Source organism: Colossoma macropomum, unplaced genomic scaffold (genome assembly GCF_904425465.1).
Source record: "Colossoma macropomum unplaced genomic scaffold, Colossoma_macropomum, whole genome shotgun sequence".
NCBI classification, from domain to species: Eukaryota; Metazoa; Chordata; class Actinopteri; order Characiformes; family Serrasalmidae; genus Colossoma; species Colossoma macropomum.
The window spans coordinates 365,954-392,266 of record NW_023495808.1 but is presented as its reverse complement, the minus strand read 5'-3'; the positions used below and the strand labels follow the sequence as shown (position 1 = coordinate 392,266).

Genomic DNA, 26,313 nt, shown 5'->3' with positions numbered 1-26,313 from the left:
TCATACAGACATACATCTTAAACACACAGACACACATAATACACTCACATCATACACACATCACACACATATCACACAAACAGCTAGAGCATTCATAATACACAAATAAATAAATAAATAAATAGGCTATTTTGGAAATATGTCAGGACGATGGAAGCAGTGATGACGGTTATTATTATTAATTATGAATGTTGTTTTGTTGTTATTTGATCGGTGACCTTGTGATAGCATTAATCATTAATGGCTACGATACGAGAAATATGACTGTCACACACACACACACACACACACACACCGCTGCACAGCGCGGAGAGACAAAAGGAGCGCGAGCGGCGGGCAAGGGGGGGCAGAGGCAGGGACTGCGTGACGTCATATGCACTCAGCTGACACACGCTTCTTCCCATGCCTCAACTGGCCAGAACACACACTCACATACACACTCCTCTAGCTCAAACACTCTCGCTCTCTCAGTATGAGCGCGAGCAGTGTGCTGAGCTGGCTGCTATAAAATGGCAGAGCGCTCTGTGAGCAGCGCGTGAGCCGGTGTGTGTGCGCGTGTGTGTACGTTCGCCTTCATCAGTCGCTGATTTCATCCTTCGTTCAGCTGTTTGACAGACCGGACTTGACTCTGATTCTCCGCGATGAGCGGGAGCGCGCGGGACGCCGAGCTCGCGCCGCCCATCTCTTTCCGCCGCCGCAGCTGAGAACCCCTGCGGCGCGCGCGAAGTCCTGGACTTTGGGCTCAAGCCACATTCGGCAGCATCCATCCGTCTGCACTTCCCGGGACACACACGCACGCGCGCGCTTAACGGAAGGTGACCGACCGGTCTGTGTGGAGCGCGCGGGAGGCAGAATGGCGCCGCGGGAAGGGCTCTTCCAGATTCTTGTCGATGCACTTGGGTCGTGCAACGTGGAATAAAAAAGCGCGCACGCGCACGCGACCTGCACCTGCTGCACGCGGCTGCCGCCAGACTCCATCATCAGCAGCATTAGCAGCTTCACCATCATCAGCATCATCATCATCTGGACCAGTAGCAACAGCGAGGCTCCTGCTAACTGCGAAGGAAGACTCGCACGCCGGTTTAGTCAGCGATGCGAGCCTGCTTTTGAGTAAACACACGGACTACTCTCGAGCGCGTGCCACCCCGCCCGTGGGCCGCCGGACGCACATGGCACGCGGCGCCGAGTTGTGACTGGCCAGAAACGCCTGGAGACAACCACTGCTGACCAGAAGAAGACTGCAAGGGAGCGCGTGATAATGATGATGAGTGGCTACACGAGCCTGTTCGTTCGAGCGCGGGCAAACGCGGCGTGCGCGCCCCAGCGCGGAGTCCAGACCTCAGCCGGCGCGCTGAACACGTTTGGCTAGTCCTTAGTACTCACACACGCGCGTGCACACACCCACCCATACGTACAGACAGAGCGGAAAAAGAGCGGGAAGGATGGAGCTTTCGGAAGTGCGCTGCTCGAGCGCGAGCGACGAGCTGTACACCATCAACAAGACGCCCGCGAGCTCGAACGGTGCGCGGCCCAAACGCCTGCTGTGGCAGAACGCCGTGCGCCACATCACCGAGCAGCGCTTCATCCACGAGCACGTCGGCGCCAACAAGGCCGCGTCTCCGGACGCGCAGGACGCCGGAAAGACGGCAGGAGACCGACAGCGGCAGCAGCAGCAGCAGCACAACAACGGCGGAACTAAAGTGTTCCCCGAGCGCTCGAGCAGCGACCTGGGCTTCGTGCAGCTCGACTGCGCGCCCAGCAACTCGGAGTTCTTCCTGAGCTGGGGCTACACGTACCGCGGCGTCATCTTCCCCACGCTGCGCTACGCCTTCAAGTCGCGCGAGCTCGAGCGCCTCTACCAGCGCTACTTCCTGGGCCAGCGGCGCAAGTCCGTGGTGGTCATGAATATCCTGGACGTGGTGACCAAGCTGACGCTGCTCGTGCTGCACCTGACGCTTGGCGCCACGCCCGTGGACCCCATCCGGGGCATGCTGCTCGGCTTCTTCACGGGCGTCGAGGTGGTCATCTGCGCACTCGTGGTCGTGCGCAAGGACACGAGCTCGCACGGCTACCTGCAGTACAGCGGCGCGGTCACGTGGGCGGCCATGGCCACGCAGATCCTGGCCACGGGCCTCGGCTACGGCCTGCTCGGGGACGGCGTCGGCTACGTGCTCTTCACGCTCTTCGCCACCTACAGCATGCTGCCGCTGCCCCTCACGTGGGCCATGGCGGCCGGCGTGCTCACCTCCGCGCTCCACGTCGCCCTGCAGGTGCTCGCGGCGCCCCACGCGCAGCTCTCCACCAATCAGGTAAGAACCAGTAAGGCGCGCCTTAACCGTTTTTTATTCCCTTGAACATTGTTCTGTGGATGCTTTGTACTGTTTCAGGATCTGAATGTCCTGACTTTGTAGGGAAAACAAAGACAAACAGGGTAAATTCACAAGATTAAGACCAACTGAAAGGTCCTGGCTTTGTAAGAAAAACAGGGCTGATTCTCAAGATCAAGACCAACTAAAAGGTTCTAACTTTGAAGGAAAAACAGAAAAACAGGGCTAATTCACAAAATCAAGACCAAATAAAAGGCCCTGACCTTGTAAGTAAAACAGAGAAAAACAGGGCTAATTCTCAAGATCAAAACCAACTGAAAAGTCCTGACTTTGTAAGAAAACAGGGCTACTCTACAAGATCAGGACCAATTAAAAGGCCTTGACTTTTTTTTTTTAATATCTCAGTATCTCAATAATACCACAATATCTCTCAAATCAAAATTTCTTTTTAAACTCACGAGTCAAAAACATTTCTCTTTTGTTACTGAGATTAAGAAGAGGGTTAAGTTTGGCGTATGGAATGTAGAAATTAAATTCCAAAGGTTTGTAAGTTACAGACTTACAGAAAAGTCACATATACTTCACATGTGAACTGTGCAAAAACCTCATGTTTTTACTCACATGTGAAACTCGTGATTTTTCTGTAGGGGCGCACCTATTCATCTAACAGTTCCTCTGAAATCTGAGGTATTAATAGACTGAGTAGATTAATTGCAGCAGTAAAAGCCTGTACTCTTCTGGAAAAGCTTTCATTTTTTGTGTCTGAACTTAAAAAAGTAAGTCAGCTTGATGATGTAAAACATTTTAGTTAAAGAAATTAGCAGAACATAAAATCATGAATTTCTGTTCTGTTAACTTACTATTACAAATTCAAAGTTTCATTGCAGTAACTTGACTTGCTTTTTTGATTCCTTTTTTTTCAGTGTACAGATGTTGTGAGGATTTGATTGCATAAGCATTAGTGAGGTCAGGACAGGTACTGGTGTTGAATAATTAGTTCTGAATCGGCACATTTACTCATCTCAGAAGTACTAGATGGAGCACCATCACTCCAGAGAATGCAGTTCCACTGCTCCACAGCCTAGTGTGTGTGTTGGGTGGGGGGTCTTTATAGAGAGGTCTAGCCAACGCTTGACTATTTTGAGCTTAGGCTCATGTGTGTCTCCTCCAGTGCATCCCATTTTATTCACAGTGCTTTTCTATGGAGGCTATACAAGCAGCGTGTGCACAATTGAGTGCCTGTGTCAGCAGTTGGTGTACCTATAGCTGAATTCACTAATTAGAAAGGATGTCTGGATACTTTTGGACTTGAACCCAAAATCTGACAGCTGTGTACACTCTCAAAAATAAAGGTGTGAAACTGTCACTGGGGTGGGACCCTCAAGGGTACATATCAGTACCTTTAATGAAAGATCATAGTTGTACCATAATCCATTGAAACTATTGTCTAAGTTGTATTGACTCCACACACCCCGTCTCACCTCCAGGCTTTTTATTTTATCGTACTGTTTTAAAACATTAGGTTATGAAAAGGTACAAATACGTACTTTTCACCTGGAAAAATGTATTTAAGGTACACAGTTAGACCTTAAAACCACTGTTGTACCTTGGAGGGAACATTTACATTGTTTGTACTTTGATGGATGAAAAATGTACCTGCTCAGTATCTTTATTTCTAACAGTGTATGAAAACAAACATGTTGGTGTGTGAAAGTGTCTGTGCTTTCTCTGCTGTAAGTCTGTCACTCAAAAACTCAACACAGATGCACTATTTAAATTTAGGTTGAACTGAACCTAAAACATTTTTTTACAGTGTAGTAATTTTATAATCTATTCCATAGTGTGTGGACATCATTGGTTACAATCTGGCCTTTTAAAAGAAGTGGAAACATCAGAAGGAAAAGCTTTGAACTAATCTTGTTACTGCAAAAATCCCTCCTTACTGCACAAAAAAGCTATCTTGGCAAGTGAAATATCTTAAATTTCTCTTTTCAAGATTGTTGCAAGCTTATTATAAGATTACTTAACATATTCTTAGATTTTTTACTTGTTATAAGTAGTTGTATGATGTGAAAGTATTTCCTTTGTTGACAAGTAATGTAGTTTGTTTCAAGCATACGTACAATATAGGTAGATCCTGTAATAAGCTACAACAGTCTCAAAATGAGAAATATTAGATATATTGAATACATTTAAGATCATTTCAAAGATTGGACACTGCAAAAACTTCTATCCTGGCAAATGAAATGATCTTAAATGTATTCAATATTAGATATATTGAATACATTTAAGATCATTTCATTTGCCGGGATATAATTTTTTGCAGTGTCCAATCTTTTTTTTCATCCACAATTTCACCCAAATATTGTCTCTGTGTTGCGTGAGAATCCTGGCACACACAGGTCGCTGTCCATGTGCTGAAACGGTGCTTTTCTCAGGATGCGCTCGGAGCCAGCTGTTGGCGGGCATCCCCAGCAGCTTCTGCACACATGTATAGATTCTCTACCACACACATTTTCATATATGTCTCATCAAATTTATGCAACTTTGCTAAAGGACATATTTTTGTATGCTCAGAACTGTGACTGAGGGATGTTTTTGTTGAATTGCTTTTCTTCATGCTTCCTTTACTGAGTGATACAGTTTTAGGAATTAAAGTTTCTAAGGTCTTGATCATTCTTTTAGGTGCACTGCCAAAAAAGACATGCCAGCTTAGATGCACTGAAAAGAATTAACAAGACGCTGTGCTGTTATATAATGATTTGCTAATGCTCTCAAGACATGCCACTCCACCCAGTGTTATCTAATGTTAACCTTAATGTTCATGTTAGACTGTTTATTCGGATTGAAATAATTCTATGTGTAATTTTGGTGTACATTTAGTAGATTGATTCCTTGGAACTTGCTGTGTGATGTATTTTGATAAAATGCATATTTTTGCTGTCACAACAAAACCTCCTATCATCTCCTAAATGGTAACTTTACCAGATAAGTTAAAAAACGTTTTTAGCTTTGAATGGAAGTTAATGGAACAAGATAAAGTAATTTGGGAGCATTTCTGTTCATCCACTAATGAAATTTTAACACAACATAAACAGTTGGCATCTATTCAAAAAAGGCAAAAAATGGACATACAAGGTTTTGTTCCAGTGGCAGTATTTTAAACCATAATTTGAATGGAATTATTTTGATTCTTGAAAGTTTTAGAGTGATGAAATCAGTGCTATCAGTGATGAATATATCATGTTAGAAGTTGTTAAGAATTTAGATCTTTCTGTGAGTCATGAGTGTACAATTGTGTCAGTGCGCTATATATGGGCCCCTGCGGCAAGGGCCCCAAAGTGAATGTGCCTTTGTAGAATCTTTAGAAAGATGTTTTGTGCTAGTAAATGGATTTTCACTGTAGTCTAATTGATTCCCCAGTAGGAGGGAAGTTTTATGGATCACTGAGTTCATTCTAATGTCTTTAATAGGCAGTGTGATTTATCACACTGTGAACTTTACACATCATCCTGAAGGTTTCTAGTTAACATTCAGCTTAGTGAATGATTTCTTATTAACATTCCAAGATCCTTGCACTTGAAAGTTGGTGACAGTTTGTTTATTTGTATTATATGTACTTCTTTACTGCAAGACAGGGTGTTTAGACTAAACACAAATAACATTTTTATACAGGCAGTCTATCACATCCTTCTGTTCCTGAAACAGAACTGTGACATTAAAGTTGGATCAGTGCAGTGTTTGCCACACTGTTGGACTGGTGCAAAAGCTTTTTATCTGGGTGGTGAGCATTTGTTGCTCAGAGAAACCACTAACATTAGAATAAACACAAATAAAGATTTTTAGACAGGGAGTCTGTTACATGTCCTGTTCATAACTTTGATATTAAAGTTGCTTCCAACTTTTATATCACAGTTCTGTTTCACAAACAGTACAAATAATATACTCCCTGTCTAAAATATGTTATTTGTGTGTTTGGTGCAGTGTTTTGTACACAGTTGGGTTAGTGCAATGTTTTCAATACTGTTGGATTAGTGCAGTGTTTTTAATACTATTGGTTTAGTGCAGTGTTTTAATACTGTTGGATTAGAGCAGTGTTTTTAATAATGTTGGATTAGTGCAGTGTTTTTAATACTATTGGATTGGGGCAGTGTTTTTAATACTATTGGTTTAGTGCAGTGTTTTTAATACTATTGGATTGGGGCAGTGTTTTTAATACTATTGGTTTAGTGCAGTGTTTTTAATACTAGTGGATTGGTGCAGTGTTTTTAATACTATTGGATTAGTGCAGTGTTTTAATACTGTTGGATTAGAGCAGTGTTTTTAATAATGTTGGATTAGTGCAGTGTTTTTAATACTATTGGATTGGGGCAGTGTTTTAATATTGTTGGATTAGTGCAGTGTTTTTAATACTGTTGGATTGGTGCAGTGTTTTAATACTGTTGGATTAGTGCAGTGTTTTAATACTGTTGGACTGATGTAGTGTTTATTATTTGGAGCACTGTTAGATTGGTGCAGTGTTTGGAACACTATTAGATTGGTGCAGTGAATGGAAAACTGTTGGATTGGTGCAGTGTTTAGAACACTTGGACTGCTGCAGTGATTATTAGGATCACTGTTGGCTTGGTGCAGTGTTTGGAACACTAGTGGATTGGTGCAGTGTTTGAAACAACTGTTGGATTGGTGAATTAGTGCAGTGTTAGAGGCACTGTTGGATTCTTGCAGTGTTTAGATCACTGGGAATGATGCAGAGTTTGGAACAGTATTCAACTGGTGCAGTGTTTTAATACTGTTGGATTGGTGCAGTGTTTGGAGCACTACTGGAATGGTGCGGTGTTTGGAACACTTGGATTTTTGCAGTGTCAGAAACACTGTTGGATTAGTGCAGTGTTTGGAGCACTATTAGACTGATGGAGTATTTAAAACACTGTTGGACTGTTGCAGTGTCTGGAGCACTGTTGAGCTGATCCGGTGTTTGCAGTGCTGTTGGCTTGGTGCTGTTTTTGTTTGAAATGCTGTTGGATTGGTGCAGTGTTTAGAACATTGCTGTATTGGTGCAGTGTTTGGAGTACTGTTGAATTGGTGGAGTGTTCATTTGGAGTCCTGTTGGACTGAATGGGAATATAGATAGAAAAGTTGGAGTAGAATTTGGTTGGGGCAGTTTGGTCGAATTGGTGCAATGTTTGGAGAACTGTTGGACTGAAATTAAATAAAAAGGATAAGATCAGAATCGAGATAATCACCAATCAGAACAGAGACAATTTACATAGTCTTAGGCATCTAAGAAAATAGTAAGCATTTGTTTTTCAGAAAACATACTTATAAACACAGACAACATTAATACAGTAAGTGATTTTATATCTATCAATGTTTGTGTTTAACTGCTTTCAATCCTCTCCTCGAGGAAGCTCAGTATTATTTGTAGTTATTATCTAATACCTGATTTGACTCAATTGATGCTTCATTAAGGTAAATCAGGTGTTCTACTGATGGCATTTAACAAATTCAAATGATGTCTGGGGATGCAGAGCAGAAAAGATATCAATTACTTTTAAGAAAATTCTTGATTTACTGCATTCTTGATTTACTTGCAGTTATTGTCCTCATAAATGGTTTTCTTGGGTGATTACAGGTTTACATAGCACTGTATAACAGTCTTAAAGGTACAACAACAAAAGCTGCCTGTTTGGAAAATGCTCATGAATAATTACGTTTTTAAATAATGTTTTATGATTGAATGTTTTTGGTACTAAACCCTGCATAAACTTTTTAAAGGGACCTTAAAAAACAAATGATTAGAAAAGCCTAGAATATGGGCCTTTTAAGAGAATATTTAAACTTGATGCCACTGAAGCCCCAAGACAGTGTATTCACATTGATGAGGCTGGCTTCAGCCTGACTAAGTGGAAGAGATGGGGAAGAAATATCATTGGGCAGCGGGCAATTGTGCAAGTCCCTGACCAGCATGGGGGAAATGTCACGAGGTATGCAGCAATCAACCAGCATGGAGTCCGCCACCATCATACTGCCCCTATAACACAGCTCACCTCATCACTTTTCTTAACAACCTAGAGAACGCTGCACTTAACAGCCTGGTAGGCCAGAGCAGCTCATGTACATTGTAATCTGGGACAGCAGCCATGTTTCCATTCCAAATATTGAATTAAATTTACACAACAAATTGTCATAAGAGGATTATTGGAAATAGGCTGCATTTCCTTCAGCTGTTTAGGTGAAGATACATATCATGTGTGACTGGATATATGAACAAAATGCATGAAAAATGCATTCTTGTCGGTGAAAAAAAGGCAAAGTGTACTAGTCTGTGTCTTGGTGCTGGAAATGGTCATTTATCGGTGGCGGTTATCTTACGATAGGAGCAATGAGTCTTTAGCTGCAAAGATGCGCTGTGGCACTGACCTTTAATCAGCCTAATCGTGCCATTGACCTCTGGCTCCAACAAAAAACATACTATTATCTGTTCAATGACAACAGCTGACACAGCTGATCAGAAATACAATACTAGACAGAAGTCAGAGACCACATTTTTGTTTACTTCATTTTCAGTCAAAACCTTTTTTACAGCTTCTTTTCAGGAGACTTGCTTTGAGCTTTTCAAAGAAATTTGGAGGATTTTTTTTTTTTTTACACCTTCAAAGTTTAGTCTTAGAAGTAGAACTTTGTGGATTTTTTCAGATCTGAAGCAAGAGAGGAGCTTGTTTTCTCTTATCTCTTAAAGATGAAAGCTTTAAGTACTGTTTTTCTGATGGTGATGTTTGTGGTCTACCAGGTCTTGCACAGTTGAGTCCCATTTTCTCTATAGCTACAATTTTTTAAAAATTTGTTTCAGAAACAATTTTTTAAATTCATTTGTCTTTGACTTTTCAGTTTCCTTATGCAAGTGGATTATCTCATATCTAATCTCTTCCAAAATATCTCCTATTTTAGATGCGTATGTAAAAGAAATGTGCAAGGCAGCTGAGGTGAGTTTGGGTAGTTGCTTGTATAAATGTCAGTGTCTCTTTGAAGGGCAACATAATTAGTGAGAGCTTTGGGAACAGCTTTTGTTGGGAGGACACAGCTGTAACTGGTTGGTTTAAGATTGGAAAGTTGGAAGAGTTAAAGTGGCAGTAGAGTGTACGAAAGTGAAAGTGGACAAATTAATTACTGATAAGTTTGATATTATGCTAGGTGTTGGAGGATTTTTTTGTGGAATATTTTGTTAAATATATGTTTGTTGCCCAACACTAAAAATGAAGGACAGTGTACTTAATGGCAATTTTGACTTTGAGACTGAATAAATGATAGGGTGGTCTTGGGCCTTTGCACAGTACTGTAAACAATAATATTCTGCATGCAATTTTTTTAGTGAATCATTTCCAGAATCATTTTTCCATCAATTTGTCGCACCTCAAGAAAATCATTGGTAAATTTTAAACACTGTGACATTTAACACAGGAACGCACACCAAACGGTTGCTAAAAACTTTATGTCAGATGATTTTTTAAAAGTTTAAAAACATTATTATGTTATCAGATTATTATTAGAACTGACCTTTATCTTATTTATACACTTTTGCTCTCTGCACCTCAACTCGCATGTGTTTTAGTGACGTGCCCTAAAGTGGCGTTTTCGCTGTAATGAAAATACAGCGTTACCTTAAACCTATGAACAAAAATAGGAAATAAAAGTACAAACTCCACTCTGTATTAAGCACATATGGGTCTACTATTATTAAATTATTAATAAATTATTTAGAAAATTCAGATCTCTGTATTATTATAAGTGTTTTTAGCAGTCCTGAATCACCCCCAGCACCCTCACTTCCCATACCTCTGGTTGTGGTGTCATTTTTATCTGTGGCGAAGTATTCACTGCATGGGGTTCTCACCCCTCCCCATTCAGCCCCCCTAGCAGCTCAACACAGTCAAAATATTTCACACACAGAGATAACAGTGTTCTAGATAATCTGATTACAGTTACAGGGCAAAATATTTTATTTGATTATATTATAAAAAAAACCCATCTAAGTTGATTTCCATTCTGGTGGTGGAATATCCACTAGGGAGCCTCTAGAAAGGGCTTAATGCTTTATAAAAAAAATCGTGATGCAGAGCTTTCCGGCCTTTAAAAGATACAGAGAAAGAAAAGAACACAAGTTCTGTGTGTTTTGCTTAGAGGCCACAACTGAAGCACAGTTTAAAGAAAAATATGGGGTAAAATCACAGTGTGTTCTGTACTCCACAGGCAGCAAAAGGCTTTTCATATTTCATGTTCATTAGCCTATGTGTGAATACACATTTAGATGCCTAAAATGATGTTGTTTAACACGATATGCAGATACAATGTTGAATGTTTTGGGTGGAGTGCATATTAAAGACGCCAAGCTGTCCACACACAAATACACATATCATTTATAATGCCTTGCTGATTACCAGTGGATTAGGATAACTAGATCCACACACTTTCCAATCACAAATGTGAATACACTCATCTTTTAAACGTGTATACAGACAACATTCAGATACAGGACACATTTTAATGTGAAGTCTAATCAGGGCTTGTAAGGGCTGTAGAGTTCCAGAAAGTGAAATTTGTTGGGTTAGGTTAGAGCAGGAGTTGTTGGGTGAAGGGGTTGATGAGGCCTGAGTTGCTGGTAAAGTTCTGTTTCACTCTAAACATGGTACAGTTTAAGTTTAGACTAAAAACCTGTAGTTGTACCTTGGCAATCTCATCAATCAGTTCTTGATTGTGCATTAGTTCAGCTAAGTGTGTCAGCTACACAATAGCTGTGTAAGTATGATGTCCAACTGAAACATCAAATCTATCAAAAAGACCAAAACACTCTTTGCTATCAGGCAGTTTTACAGATGAGCTATTTATCAATGACTGTTTCAAATGGAGGAGTCATTTATTCTGCCAACACATCATTGACTGGATTCACAAGAACATCTGGAAATACATACATGACTCTGTAGCATCAAGCAAACAGGTCTAATTGCCATCTTGTGACCCAGGAGAATAAGTGGGTTAATGATGGATGGATATACATGTAGCTGGCTAGCCTCTCTCATTATCTACATTAACTAGCTCTATTTCTAGGTTAATGAATGTGTAGAACCTCTGCTACAGCATGACAACTCGCATTTTCAAAAGGCATTAAATACATAATTTACAGTCATTTTTCTCAACCGAATTAAATTACCACAGTAACATCAATGACCTCACCATGGCAATTACAGAATTTTAACAATGACTGAAATGGTTAAGTCAAGGTGAGTCAGGTGTTGTACTACAACAACAGGTTTTTTCATAAAACACTGTGCCACTGAGCCTACTCTTACATTCCAGGCCCTGTGTTAGTGAATTCAGAGTTAAGCCTGAAGGAGCTGTGGCACTTTTGCAGTCATTTCTGTTTGTGGCTTTAAAGGACCAAGATCATGGAAAACTTAATTTTTAAAAAAATAAAATAGTTTTTAAATATAAAATAAGCCTACGGCCTATTTAACCCTACACATTCATGTCGAAGTTATATGGGGTCTTTAGCCTGGACTGCTTTTTGAAGGAAGTACAATAAAGGGCAGCCAATCAGAACAGAAGTCATTTATGTAAACCAGTCCTAAAGGTACAGTACTAAAAATAGCCTGCTCAACTCCGGTTAGAAAATGGTCATGTATGTAAAATCACACAAACATTATTAGTGGACTTCAGGGAAAAAAATAAAATACAAGAAAAATGTAGGACGTGGGCTTTAGGCTGCAAGCTGCGGGAGAACAGTATTGTAGTAATGACTGCGCATCACCACAGCAAAACTGAATGGCAAAGTCACACATATATGGTTGGCAATGAAAGATTTTATTCTTTCAGTACATTAAGGTTGGCACCTCTAATTTAATCAGGTTGAAGTTTCATAAGTCTTAAGTCCAAGTCGTAAGTCATTTAAGGGCGTGTCCCAGTCAAGTCGTGAGTCAGTCAACAGTCTGACTCTGCTCTGCTTATACTGTAAACAATAAGAAAAACAAATAGACCAACAAAATAGTTTTAGCTGAGCTTAAGGTTAAGGTTATGTTTAGAAAATTCTGATTACATGCAAATACTTTCCCCACGTCCTTACAAAGTAGAAAAACAAACGTGTGTGTGTGTGATAGCAGTACTTGGAGTGGTATGTGTGTGTGAGACTGTAAAAATAGCACGCGTGGGAGGATGATGTGGAAAAGGGTCCTCTGACTCACACTCGTCTGCCTGCATCCCTTCCTTCCTCTCTCCTTTCTTTCATTCCCCTTCTCTCTTCCCCTCTCTCCTTTCTCTTCCTCCACTGTGTGAGTTCATTTCTCAGTAGCACACAAAGCAGACAGAACACACACCCACCCACACGCACACACATACACACACACACACACACACACACACACACACACACACACACACACACAATTTTGTTCATTATTTTTTCACAGAGACTTGGCTGGTATGGCATTAAGTATATGAATACTGCATAAGTAGATGTCTGTGGCCAGTGCACATCAATAAGCTTTCAATATTAAAAATAAACTCCAGCATTTTTTAACCTAATCTCTAAGTGCTACATCTGTAATGCACAGTCTAAAAAATAAAGATACCAAAAGGGTTCTTTGGAGTGATGCCACTTTGGGTTCCCCAAGAACTTTACAATTTGTGGTTGTTGAAAGAAGCATTTTCTTAAATGAGATGTGCACATGTTCAGAACCTTTTAAAAATTTAAAGAACTTCCACAGAATGTAAAGGTTCCAAACCATTGTAAGGTTATTCTTAATAACAGTACGTTCAAACCAAGAACCACTGAGGAACCTTTAATTTTAGATGCAAAGCACCTCATGGAACTGGCTTATAATTCACTCATTAACTCACTCACTCACTCACATACTCACTAGCACACTCATGTTTAGCAGGCAAAAACTTTCCTCATGGGGGCGCCATAAGCAGACAAATAGATTTTGACGCTTTGTAAGAGCAGTGCCTCATATCAGTGACGCGGTGCATCCTCGTAAAGAGTTTATGGTTAGCATGGAAAAATTTAGACATACTTTCATGTACTTAATAGTAATACAAAAAACCCATTTACTCAAAACATACTAAGAAGCCAACTGTGCTTTTTGGGTCAACAGGTGTTCTGTTCTTTTTTTTAAATGCAAAACATTGGAAAAATGGTGGAATTTTTGTCCATAGGAAGCAACTGTACACTGCAAATGTGAAAACAGAGATTAAAAATGCTGTTGCTCATTTTGTGTGCATGTCTTATCCCAGAAAAAATATACATAAGCCCCCCTTCCATTTTGATGCTTGATTTCTTAGGAAAACATTAAATGCAAGTCACTAACTGCTGCTAACTGTCATGGTAGGTCCTCTTGTATTGAAATCTAAATGCTAAAGTTTTGGTCTGCACCCAAATTCATACAGCACTGTGCAAAATTCAGAGATCACCCTTCATGTATTTTATTTCCAGTGAAAACACCCAATAAGTACTTCTTTTTTCAGCATCAGAAAGAAAAGGAAAAAACATATATTTAACTGAAATTTATACAGAAGCCTCAACAAATTTCAAGAGGATTTATTGTCATTTCAGCTATATACAAGTACACAGCAAAATGAAACAACATTTCTCCAATTTAATATAATGTTGCACCAATACTGATACTGTATTGGTATCGGTGCTGATACTGGCACTTAAATGCAGTAGCGGTATCGGTGATGGGGATACTAATACCTATGACTGACACCAACGAAGGAATTTCTAGTGTGCACATGCGTGGTAGACAGAACTGTACAACACATCAGCGATGTTGGACAACAAGCAGCAGTAAATGCTCATGGCAAAATCTCTAACGGCACTATTTCATGGGAAAAATGGGAGCACCTTACCTCAATGGCTGAGCTTGGCTTCTTTCAGTAATCACTCTTATGCCACTGTGTGGTCACTTACAGTCTGACTTAATGTTAGTCTAGATTGTTATTGAGGAAGCAGAAAGAACTGCTGGACTATTGGCATAATGAGCCTTTAGCCTTGCTTTAACTTTTAGCATAGCAGCCCGCTAGTCTTGGAAGTTGGTTTGCATTTTCTTTCTTTCATGACCCAAGTAGTCCTAAACACATTCAGTGATGTCGAGGTCTGGACTCTGGGGTGGTCAATTGTTCTTAGAACTCCAGTGGCATCTTATGAAAAACAGCAGCTACACATCTTTTCAGACTCATATTGTTGAGTTGTTTTTTCACAGTGGAAAGATGGACAGAAACACCTGTGGGATGTTATCAGATCCAAAGCAAGAGTGGATCTTGATTTTCTCCTCTCTCTCAAAGATGAAAGCTTTAAGTACTGTTTATCTTATGAATTTGTGGAATTTTTCAGATCTGAAGCAAGAGTGTTTATCTATGGTGACAGTTCTGGTGGTCCACCAGGTCTTGCATGGTTGTTAGGAGTCCCATTTTCTGTATGTTTTTTAATACTTTTTGTAAACTCCCGCTTTTTTCATGTATTTGTCTTGGACTTTCCCCTTCTTTATGCAAGTCGATTATTTTAGATATAATGTCCTCAGAAATGACTTCTGAACAGTACTGTATACATCACTGAAACATTTTAATAAGTTTATCAATCCCATATGTAGAATGAGATGATGAAGGACATCTAGGTCTATTGTTTATCAGCAAAACTAATACCTGGCATATAAGATCAAACAATAAGCTTTTCATGCAGTGTACACTGTCTAGTAGCTGAACTTCTCAAGAAATTCATTAAAATAAAAAAAAAGCAGAATAAAAAAGTCCTGATCATTTCCTGGAGAAGGTGTTCTATCGCACTGTTATTTCTAGAATCATCGTCATAATCATTTAAAAACCAAAAAAAGTTAAAGAGTTAAATAGATTTCATACCTAAAATTATTACATGTACCCCTTTTTGTCTGCAGTCACAGCATGCTCCGCTAAGTCCTGGGAAAACATCGTTAATGAGCAGCACTTTAAAATATTGCTTTAATTAAGATTAAACATTTTTGCATTTCATCCCGAATACTGATTGTGCTGGGCTCATTTCTAAACGAGGCTGTCTCTCAATGGGATTTCCCCACAAGATGAGCAAAACAGCAATTATTAAAAGTGTTAGCGCTTAGCAGTGTTAAACTAATTTAAAGTCTATTTTCGGACTTGTCTTTCTCGCTGATCATTTCCTGACATTGTGTTCTGCTGTCCTGCGGTTTGGATTAATGATGGAAGTGATTAAATTTACTGTGGAAGTGATTAAATGTTGGGTATGGGTCAGTAGTCAGAGCTGACGTTTGTTGATCACTTCATCAATAATGCACTCATCGTAGTGGAAGAATCTGACAGTTAATCAGTCACACATACAATTTTCATCAGAAGCTGCTGAGCTGTGCCCAGAACAGTTTTGTGTTGCTGTAGAGACTCTTTTAAAAAAAAGGTGCCAAAAGGAGTTCTTCAGAGCAGTGCTATAGAAGAACCACTTTTGGTTCCCTAAAGAACCTTTCAGTGGATACATGTTCTCCTTTCAATTGATAGTTGTTAAAAGAACCATTTTTAAAAGAGTTCCTTCAAAAGCGTTCTTTAAAGTGCTGCCAAAAAGGCCCACTTTTGGAATTGTTGTAGTACTCAAGTCTTGGTATTGTTTGGATTTGGTCTTGTCTTAGTCTTGGGGTAAGATGGACTCGGAAACTGCTCTCGATAGCGCACTGCCTCCATCTGAGGTAACTGTAAACTGAACTTTTTTCTATCACTATTGGATATCAACAAAACCTTCAAACAGAATAAAACAGTCCCTTCTCTACATGTTTAACCTTTTAACTGTTGCCCAATTTTTGCCTGAAATGGCATATGATAAGTAACATGAGCACTGTTCCTACATACTTTGGGATACGGTCATGATCTTGGTCTCATTTGAAAGGTAACACTCTAAAGTTGTTTGCCCATCTGTCAGAATAATTGTGTGATTCTGCCTGACTAATAAAACTCTAAACTGATCTCCCACTCTTGCCATGTTATCAAGACCACATTTGGAATAGGATGTCTCTGTAGCTCATTCAGTGCTTATGTTGCAAATGAGACAATCATTAATGCTGTGAGTAACAGATCATAAAATGATTTGCAGGAATCGAATCCTGGGATTTCAAGCTCGCTAACATTATATTGCATGACCGTGTTGCTGGATGATATGTAGAAAGGTTTGATGTATAAAAAAACTGAAGTGAACGCTTCAACGGAAGTGTGCTGGTACAGGTACAGTGATCTAGATAAGGTTAAATAAAATCGATTTACTGCAGCTTAACTAGGTAATTAGGTATTTTGTTCATTGGTTTCAAAATTCAAACATTCCCTGAGAGAAGATCGAGATGTTATTATGACTGTGTTGTCATTTAATAAGAAAAATGAATGTATGTTGGTTTATATTCAGTTGACTTTAGACGATTATTATAGATAAGTTTTAGAGAAGTGACCATCATACTTCCAAAATTTACAGTGCAAAGTTGCACCAGGACTATGATATATAATAATATAATAATATAATAATAATTAATGCTATTTTCAGGCTACATATTATTTAATGTTATATTTTACAAAATATACAATATTATATTATTTATTAATATATATCATGTATAATGAATGATAATGGATGTACAATGAAATACCAGTGAATTGAATTCATTTTTAATTTCATATTCTGAAAAAAGTCTTAATCTGTTCTTGGTCTTGACTCAGAGTTGATGTGTTCAGGTCTCAGTCTTGAATCAGACTCATCTCTAATTGTCTTGACTACAACACTAACTTTGGGTTCATTAAGAAAACTTTAAGCAGATGCTTTTTTAAAAAGACATTTTTATGAAAGTAACTAATAGCCATAAAATGTATTTATGCCTAATTTGACAGCCCCTCAGTTGAATTATGCATTTCTTTTTCTTCAGTAACTTTGAATATATTTGTATGATGGAAATGTGACAGAAATGTGAAGTGTGACGGAAACACTGAAAACTAATTAAACTATGTTTAATTTAGTTTTTATCATGGCTGCTGTACACGACACTCAGATATCAAGAAATCTGCAGTTTTGCTGACCACTTTATCTTGGCCCACAGTCTTTGTGGAAAAGTGTGAATTTTTTGGAAAGGTGTTTATAGCTGAAGGTTCTCACCCTACCCCTCACTTACAGAATGGCCACCAGAGGCCTGCAGAAAGTGGCTAGAAGAACATTTCAGTGGATGGTCCTTCGCCTTTCAGTTCGCCTTTAAGTTACATTTTACAAACCATTTTAAATTAGTTCTTTCAAAAGCCCTTAAGGGATTGGAAAGCTGTAAAAACACTTTTGGTTATTTAAATAAAATTTCAGTATGTGTTTTTTTAAAGAGCCATTTTCATAAATAAGATATGCAAGTCTAAAGACAAAGTTTAAAGAGCCTCCACATAAAGATTCTGTAGCAGTTAAAAGTTTTTTCCTAGAACCAACGTGCAAGCCAAGACCCGTTTATGAAAGAGTGCATCTTCATATTCAGATCTTTAAGATCTACTTGCAAGGTGTATTTTTTGTTGTGTATTAAAAGTTAAGAAGTATCCAGAGATCTGTTTGTCTTTAATGTGAGATTTATTTTTTATTGTTGTTAGTGTTTAAAACTGCATTGAAGCCACTGTAAAAATATTATACTCTTTAATTCTTGCCGTGATGTAAGAAAATAGAGCCCTGCTGAGATCTCGGGGGTCATTTCACAAAAGAGAAGCCAAAAGTCAGAACCATTCAATGGAAGAAGTGGAACATTTCTATTGTGCAATCTTCAATGTTGGCTTAAGTTATAGCTCACCATAAAATCCTGTTTTATAAAATATGCCTTAGTTTTATGCCACCATCAAAACAGATCCATAATGAATGCATCTCTATGGGCACCCTTTTCTGACTTCACAGCTTATGTGAAGTGGTATAACTTAGGGTTGCTGTGGTTTGAGGATAAGGGGTGTTGTGGAAATGGGGAATGGGTTTTGGGCTCCAGGACTAGAACTAAGGACCACTGAAATGGTGTGATAAGAGGAGCAAAAGCCTCCACTGTGTGATCTGAATCACTATGCCAAGAAAAGATGCAATGGTGCTGCTGTGAGCCTTCACACATGGAAAGAAAATGCAGAGTCTGAGGGTTGGATTTTTAGGCACTCACTAATCTTAGATTAAATAACACCATCAGTGGTCCATTCTAAATTGGTTATAGTTTAAGACTAGGCTTTCTCTGTAAGGTCCAGAAAACCATGACTGTTGAGCCCCCTCATTTCACTGGGTACTGTGACTTCATTTGAGTGTTTTTAATGGAGAAGCCTGCATTCTGAGACTGTCTAAATAGGGCCTAAGATATTCTTGTCTTTGGGAAGAATGGATGGTCAAAAGAATGAATGAGTGGTCATAAATTATCTGTGGTAAACAAAAATAGTCTAAAGCCAATACATTTGGTCCTGTGTATGTGTTTATGAACAAATGCCACTTAGCCTTTTGAATTATGAGGTGGTTAAGCAGTTGAAATGCTAATTTTTTTAACATGCTATATACATGCTGACAATCCTCCAAATGTAACTAATTTACATGAAAGTAGGGCTACTATAACTATATAGTATAGAACTATTATATAACAACATAAGCTGCTCAGACTGTAGTCTACTACAGTTAAACCATTGGACAAAACTTTATAAGTGATATTCAAAGAAAAAAATTGTAAGCTGGACAAACATGAGGTTTTGGAGCTCTGAGTGCTATAGATAGGGCTGTTTGGTCCCAGAAATTCTAGATTTGACACTGATTCAAATTCCAAGTGATGGGAATTGATGTTGTTTCCAAGAGTTGATTCCACACTTGATAGTTCCAGAAATTAAGACATAAGTCTTCTTCACATATGCATTTTGCACCATCTAAGTGAACTGAAGGGGCTTACATGTGAACATGACTTGACTGATAAGGTGAACATGGTAATTAAGTCGCATATGACTTGATTCAGTACAATTTTGCTAAATTACAGAGTGAGATTATTTGTGAGCAGAAGTCGATACATTACTGGGAAACAATGTCTTTATTACAACCATCAAAAATGGAAAGTTTCTGCCTCTCTTTTCTTTTTACAGTGTTGAGTTTTCAGGTTTTGTGAGTCAGAAACATTACTGAGTTTTTATACATGATTGTAATGGCAAACCTCTCGAGAGAAGAGGCAAAATTCCAACTCGTGTGTGTGAGGCTAATGCGCAAAAGCAACACAGCATGACCTACAAACGGTTTCTGTGAGGCTTTTGTTCTTACCATAAATTTACAAACATTGATTGTAAGGCACTTTTTGATACAATTCTACATCATACTGTAGAATACAGTCTATGTGTGCACTGTTGAAGGATGCATTTTTCTGAAAAATGCATCTGTGCTGGCGGGTGTGTGCAAATTTTTGACCGTTACTTTGTGGAATTGGGTCCAAAGCTTTGGAATCGACTCTTGATTCCCTGGAATCCCTGAAAGTAGAGAATCAATCCTTTTTGGGATTGACTCCCAGCCCTAGCGATAGGGACAATTTGGATGCACATAAAGTAATGTGATAAGACAACATGCAACACCCAGCTTCAAGTCTTTGGAGACACAAGATAACAGTTAGTGTTTGATTGTTGAAAGCATCACGTATCTCCACAATGATGCCCTGAGAACATTATGAGCTGCACACACACACACACATATACATACACATATGTGGAGTCATGTGAATGGAACAGTTATGCTCCTTTGTGTGTGCTGGGAAACAAAAAAACACATCAGCTACCAGATCATCTATCATACAGCACTGTTTCAGACTACTGTTCATTTATTTGTATTCCATTCAAAATTAAGTACCATTAATTACAAGTTATTCATTTTTCAACATAAGGAAACAAAGCAGAAAACATATATATAACAGAAGATTACACAGAAGATAACAAATAAAAGTAATACCAGATTTGGCAGTTTTAATTTGTCCATCCTTTGCCGTTTTTACTGCGTCCATTTTTAATGCTTTCAGTTTTTCAAAGAAATCTGCAGGGATATTTTTTCTTAAAAATTTGTTTGTATTTTCTGCTTCTCACAATCCAAATAATCCCAAATGCATTCAATGATGTCCATTGTTCTGAGAACACCAACATATAACTTGTTTGATTTGCACATTTTCTAAGTTTCTGTCTGTTTCCTTTACTCAGTAATGGCTTCTTGACAGCTTCGCATCCTTTCAGACTCATAGCGCTGAGTTGTCTTCTCAAAGTGGAAGGATGGAGAAAAACACTTTTCAGATCTGAAGCAAGAGTTGAGCTTGATCTTTCAAAGATGAAAGCTTAAAGTACTATTCATCTGATGGTGACAGTTCTGGTGGTCTACTAGTTCTTGCATGGTTGTTAGGAGTTCCATTTTCTCAATTTCTTTTATGAAAATTTTGAACTTCAGCTTTGGAAACTCCTGTTTTTTAACATATTTTCCTTTAACTTTTTTTCTTCCTTATGCAAGTCACGTGAAAAATGAACAACTTGTACTTAATTGTTGTTTTAACTGGAAATTAAATACATGTGGGGTCGTCAGTGAGTTTTACACAATACTGTATGTTTTCACATGTGTTTCAGAGTCAATGACTCTGTGAATTGAGCATGTTTACTAGCTTTCCTTAAAGCTGTCTACATCAATGGGGTTGTGTGTGTGTGTGTCTTGTGAGGATCAGTCAGTGAAACAATATGGCGGTTTTCTAATAACTCTGTGGGGGCAAACAGTGACAAGATGGAGATAGTGACAGAACCTTTTGCCTCATTGTTCTCCTAATCATCAGGATAATACAAAGACCCAAGAGATATCACACACACACACACAAATCCTGCGGGTCTTTTGGAGTAGCAGGTGCAAAGACATGTCTGGACTAGTGTGTGTGTGTCTGTGTGTGTATATGTCTGGCAGCGTGTGTGTGTCTGTGTGCGTATGTGTGTCTTTGCCTGTGTAGGTGTGTGTTTGTAGTCATGCTTGTGTGTGCTGCTTTGTAAGATGTAATTGTTTGAATGGGCAATGGTTGCAGCTGGTTACAGCACATTCTCTGGAGAGCATGCAGGCTGTTTTGGAGTGTTAGTGTATTTTTGGCGTTCTCCTGGGATGCAGGGTTTACTGTTTAGGAAACAGTTGGAGAAACTGCAGCAGCAGGCATTACCCTAAAAACAGCACACTTTACCAAAACACAGACACGTTTTTAATATGCTGGCACCAATATACCCATACAAAACAAACTTTTAAAGTTTAGGAAGAAAGAGAAAGTTTGGTTGAAAACATGAAAATAACAAAGGTTCCTCGATGGTTCTTTATCATCACCGACTTTCACAACTAATCTTTAATCTGTTCATCACCAGCTTCATAAAACGTCATCTAACCTCAGACTGTTGACAAAATAGCAGGCTCAGGTGAGTCCACCACACTGAGACATTCTGGGATGATGGAAAAGAATGATTGACTTAAATTGATCACTTGAGACTTTAGATTGACTAATGTCAGTACTAGATTATTTTTACCAGAAACAGTCCATGAGTAAAGAAGGCACTGTTCACACTTGGCATTGACCTCTGATCATGGCGTTTAGTTCATCATCCTTCCAGACGACCGGTGTCCTTTCTATGTGTATGTTCTCCCCGCGTCTACTTGGGTTTCCTCCCACAGTCGAAAGGCATGTTACTAAATAGCCCTCACTGTGTCTGTCCTGTGATGGACTGGCAACCTGTCCAGGGTGTTTCCTGCCTTCTGCCAAACCAAGGCTGGGATAGGCTACAGCACCCCCCATGACCTAGGAGGATAAATGACTGAGAGTGACTTTACGAAAGTAATGGAATGCATACTCAACAAGAAATAAAACAACGCAAACTACACACACACCATTCCCACAGCTGGCAGAGGGGCAGAAATTCCAAAGACCATGGCATAGAGCCATTTAGCCAGCCTTGAAAAAGTGCTTAGCCACAGGGAAATGTCAATATAGGTCCGGAAAGCCTTGTAGGCCAGAGGTGTCCATGGCTGTGAAGAGGTAGTAGTGCTCAAGTGACCGATCTAAGGACCTTCATAGCTGCAGTGCAGTGGCGCAGTGTAGCGTAACTGTGATGCAGCATTACTTAGGCAGATGGATCAAGCAGCCTCGTAGCGTGTAGCAGTGCTCATGCGGCCAAATACCACTGGTCCAGGCAGCCCCACAGCTGCAGCGCACCCAAGCAGCTGGCCTAGGCAGCCATGTAGCTACTATACAGCATCAAAAGAGCAGCCAGCCAAGGCAGCTACATAGCTGCAGTGCAGCATCGAACAAACAGCCTATCCAGGCAGCCTTGTATCTGTGATACAGTGACACTCAAAGTGGGCAGTCTAGGCAGCCATGTAGCTGTGATGTAGCATTGTTCAAGTGACCAGTCCAAGAAGCCTCTGAGACATGGGGAAAAAGCCACTATCTAGGTGGATGTGAATTGGCCGCCATATTGTGCCAGCGTACTTAGACCAGAACACACAGACGCACAACTGATTAATTACTAATGATTTCACAAACCAACTAATTACTACTTAGTCTCCAGCTAACAATAACTTACAGACTGCTCGTTACAATTGCTGCGTTTACATTATGCCAGTAGACAGACAACGACAAACTGAATATTCCATGTTTTTCATTGCAGTAGCAATGGCAACGGCATCATAATGAAGATGTGTCCAGCATAAAATCCTGTCAAGAGTTCAGTTTTCCAAGTTTTTGTGGTCAGCCGCAGGGCTGCCATTCCCTTTCACAAACGACAAAACTTCAACCAAAACACACATTTAAATAAACATATATTGAAATAGTGTTGAGGACTGCTTTACTTTTTTCTACTTACTCTTGAGATTGATCCGTGGTGCTATTTTGCGATACCTCACAAACTCTCATGTCTAAGTATAACCCATGATTACAAACAATAGAATAACATCAGACTAATGTCAGACTGGCACTCTGAGACAGCAGCATTAAGCAGCACTCTAATAAAATAATTTCAGTGCTTCCAGTGCACTTATGTTTCACTCAGGATACTCAGGTTACCCTTATGTTTGGAATTTTCGATTGGTTTACAGTGTAATACACTTTAGGGTTTGTTTCCAAAGCAACATTTCTGCATATAGAGTTTCAGTTCAGTAGCTGCTTTTGATCTTTCCATTTCAGCTAACAACGCAGCCTGAAGCCTTTCAGTGTATTTCTCCCTCAAGGAAAGAATGAAATGAGAAAAGTGGGAGGTTAATGTTGAGTAATCATGTTTTTTTGACCAAAAGGTCTCTGTCCAAATTTCAGCCTCACAAAACCTAACAAATGCAACAGTGGTTAAGTCTTTTTATGAGAGCAGTTGACAACTTCCTTTGTTAGCCCACGTTTACAACCTCAACCTCTGATTAATGCTCAGGTGGGTTCACATGAAAGCATAACATTTATGACAAACTGCCAACTGCATTAAACATGAGGAGGCTTATTAAAGAAGGAGAAGAAATTATTCTGCATAAATATGTAGAAAGTAAGGCATTTATAAAGGTAAAAAACAACACAGTCTTCACTGCCACCATATTAGTACTATAAAAAGAGTATCAGATTAACGCTTGTTTTATATTCTTGATATCTATGTTTTATAATTTGTTTCCTCCATGGAAGAGTAATCTTTTTTACGTGACTGATGCCACAAATGGCATGAAAGTGACCCAAAAAGGATTGTAGGGGTCCACCTCTGTCAGAATGCTCTCCCTAATTGCTCAGGGCTAGTTAAGTTCTGAAATCTTAAACTGTGACAGATCCCTAAGTGGATCACTCTTTATTAGGCTACATCACCATGGCAACTTCTGGTGCGCAGCTAAGCTGCTCTGGGGTTGGTTATGTTTGGGATTTCAAGTTATAAACAGCTTTTGGACCAATCAGGCCTGAGCTTCTGACCAATTATGGATTATGGACAACCTTCTGATTGAGGTGGACCCCTCTGATCCTTTCTGGGTCACTTTTTTCTTGCTCTGTGCAATCATAATAATGAATAATATGACTTTTCAGTGGAGGAAACAACAATACTAGATAGATGTCAGTCTTAAAGGATATAAAGCAGTTATTACTCCAGTAAGCACTAACATGGTGGCACTGGCAACAATGTTGATTTTTGCTGTTCCAAATGTTTTACTTTATGTATACAGTCATACGCAAAAGTACACATCCTCACACTTCTGCATATTTTAATAGACAATCACTACTTATTTGTTGAATTTAACATATTAGAAAAAAAATGAAATTGGCCTGTGCAAAAGTTATGGCACATTTTATGTTTTATGGATTTTGTCCCATTTTGTTAAAATCAGTAAATAAACAGAAATTGTGCACTGACATTTGCAAAAAAAATCTATTTCCACGTAGAGGATGTGTTGACTTATTTTCACTTAGAATAGCAACAAAGCATGTAATTTGACGAGGGTTGTATACAAATTTTGCATACAACTGTATTTATGTAGACAGATAGAAAGTTGTTAACTGCTGTTGTAAAATGAGTTAAACACTGTTATTTGTGTTGGGAAGCTAAAACGTAGAAGAAGAAGCTGAACATACTTTGTGAGACAGACCCGTTGTGTGAAAACAACAGATCAAACATAAATACACACAAGATCTAAAACTTTCTCTCTCTCTCTCTCTCTCTCTCTCTCTCTCTCTCTCTCTCCAGCTCTGTGCGCAGGTGTTGTTGTTCGTGTGTATGAACACTGCGGGGGTGTTTATCAGTTACCTGGCTGACCGCGCCCAGCGCCAGGCCTTCCTGGAGACACGCAGGTGCATCGAGGCCCGTCTGCGCCTGGAGACTGAGAACCAGAGACAGGTGTGTGTGTGGGATAGGAATGATGGGAAACATTATGGGGCTGCACAATACATGATGTTTGAAGTTTATAACTCTATTGGCCACTTAACTAATTTAACTAATCACAAAATTGTTTACTATGGGATGTGAGCATCCTTGCCAATCACAGACGTTTCTGAAGAGGTTTTCTGTTGGTGTTTTGATGGAGAAACACATTCATGTGATCCAGCAAACCAAATTATTTTTGGTCAGGCTAATCTTTTACCACAAAAAGCGTTAGCAGTAATATTAGATTTAGACAGCCCATGGTAGATGCTCATTTGTATGCAAAAATTTGAACAATCTTAGTCAAATCACATATTTTGTTGACTGTCTAACTGAAAATAAGTGTGAACGTTTGAATATGCAATTTTCTGCGAATTTCAGTGCACAATTTCTCTATTTGCTGAGTTTAACATATTGAATAAAATGTGCCATAACTTTTTGTTAAATGTTTTCACTATGTTAAATTCAGCAAATAAACAGTAACTGTGCATTAAGATGTGCAGCATTGTGTTCTCTGTAGAGGTTGTGTACTTTTTTTCACTTAGAAAAGCAACAAAACATTGAACAGAGTCACCCAAACCTTTGCCTACTCCTGTGCATTCAACTAAATATCTATTCAATTCACTTTAAAGTTCCATAACCATAACTTTGGCCTAAACACTAACCTTAAACTCAACCCAAACCTTAACCTAAACCTCACCCTGGTCCTGAACCTAACTACAGCCCTAACATTTGTGAGAACCAAACAGTTTGTTAATAATTTGAACATCTATAGATAATCTTTTCAGGGCTATCCCAACAAAGTGGGACTGGGTTCACCGATGTGTTTTTCAACCTATTCTATAACTGCTGCATCTGTAGCGTACAGTCAGTTACTGCAGACCCATTTTCCTGCACTTAGAAAAGAATGAAAACTCATTGACTTATAAGAGAAGCCAACAGGCAGGTGCTGCCGCTGCTTCTATTAAAAAGTGTTTCGAGTGGACAAGTTTTCTGTTCTTTTCTAAATACAGGATATTTTTCCAAAGGTATTGTCAGTGGTAATCAGCCCTGTTCTATAGAAGGGACAGATACAGGTTAGAGT

The 26,313-nt window shown here is 39.3% G+C and overlaps 1 protein-coding gene across 1 annotated transcript in view; it reads left to right on the top strand.

Annotated features, from left to right (window-relative positions):
• The first annotated feature begins 1,425 nt into the window (after nucleotides 1-1,425).
• adcy8 (adenylate cyclase 8 (brain)) overlaps nucleotides 1,426-26,313 on the top strand; it is a 94,922-nt gene continuing 70,034 nt past the window's right edge. The window contains exons 1-2 of the mRNA XM_036563538.1: nucleotides 1,426-2,309; nucleotides 25,056-25,205. Of these exons, the coding sequence (XP_036419431.1) occupies nucleotides 1,443-2,309; nucleotides 25,056-25,205 (1,017 nt within the window). The 5' untranslated portion in view covers nucleotides 1,426-1,442. The remainder of the gene's footprint in view (nucleotides 2,310-25,055; nucleotides 25,206-26,313) is intronic.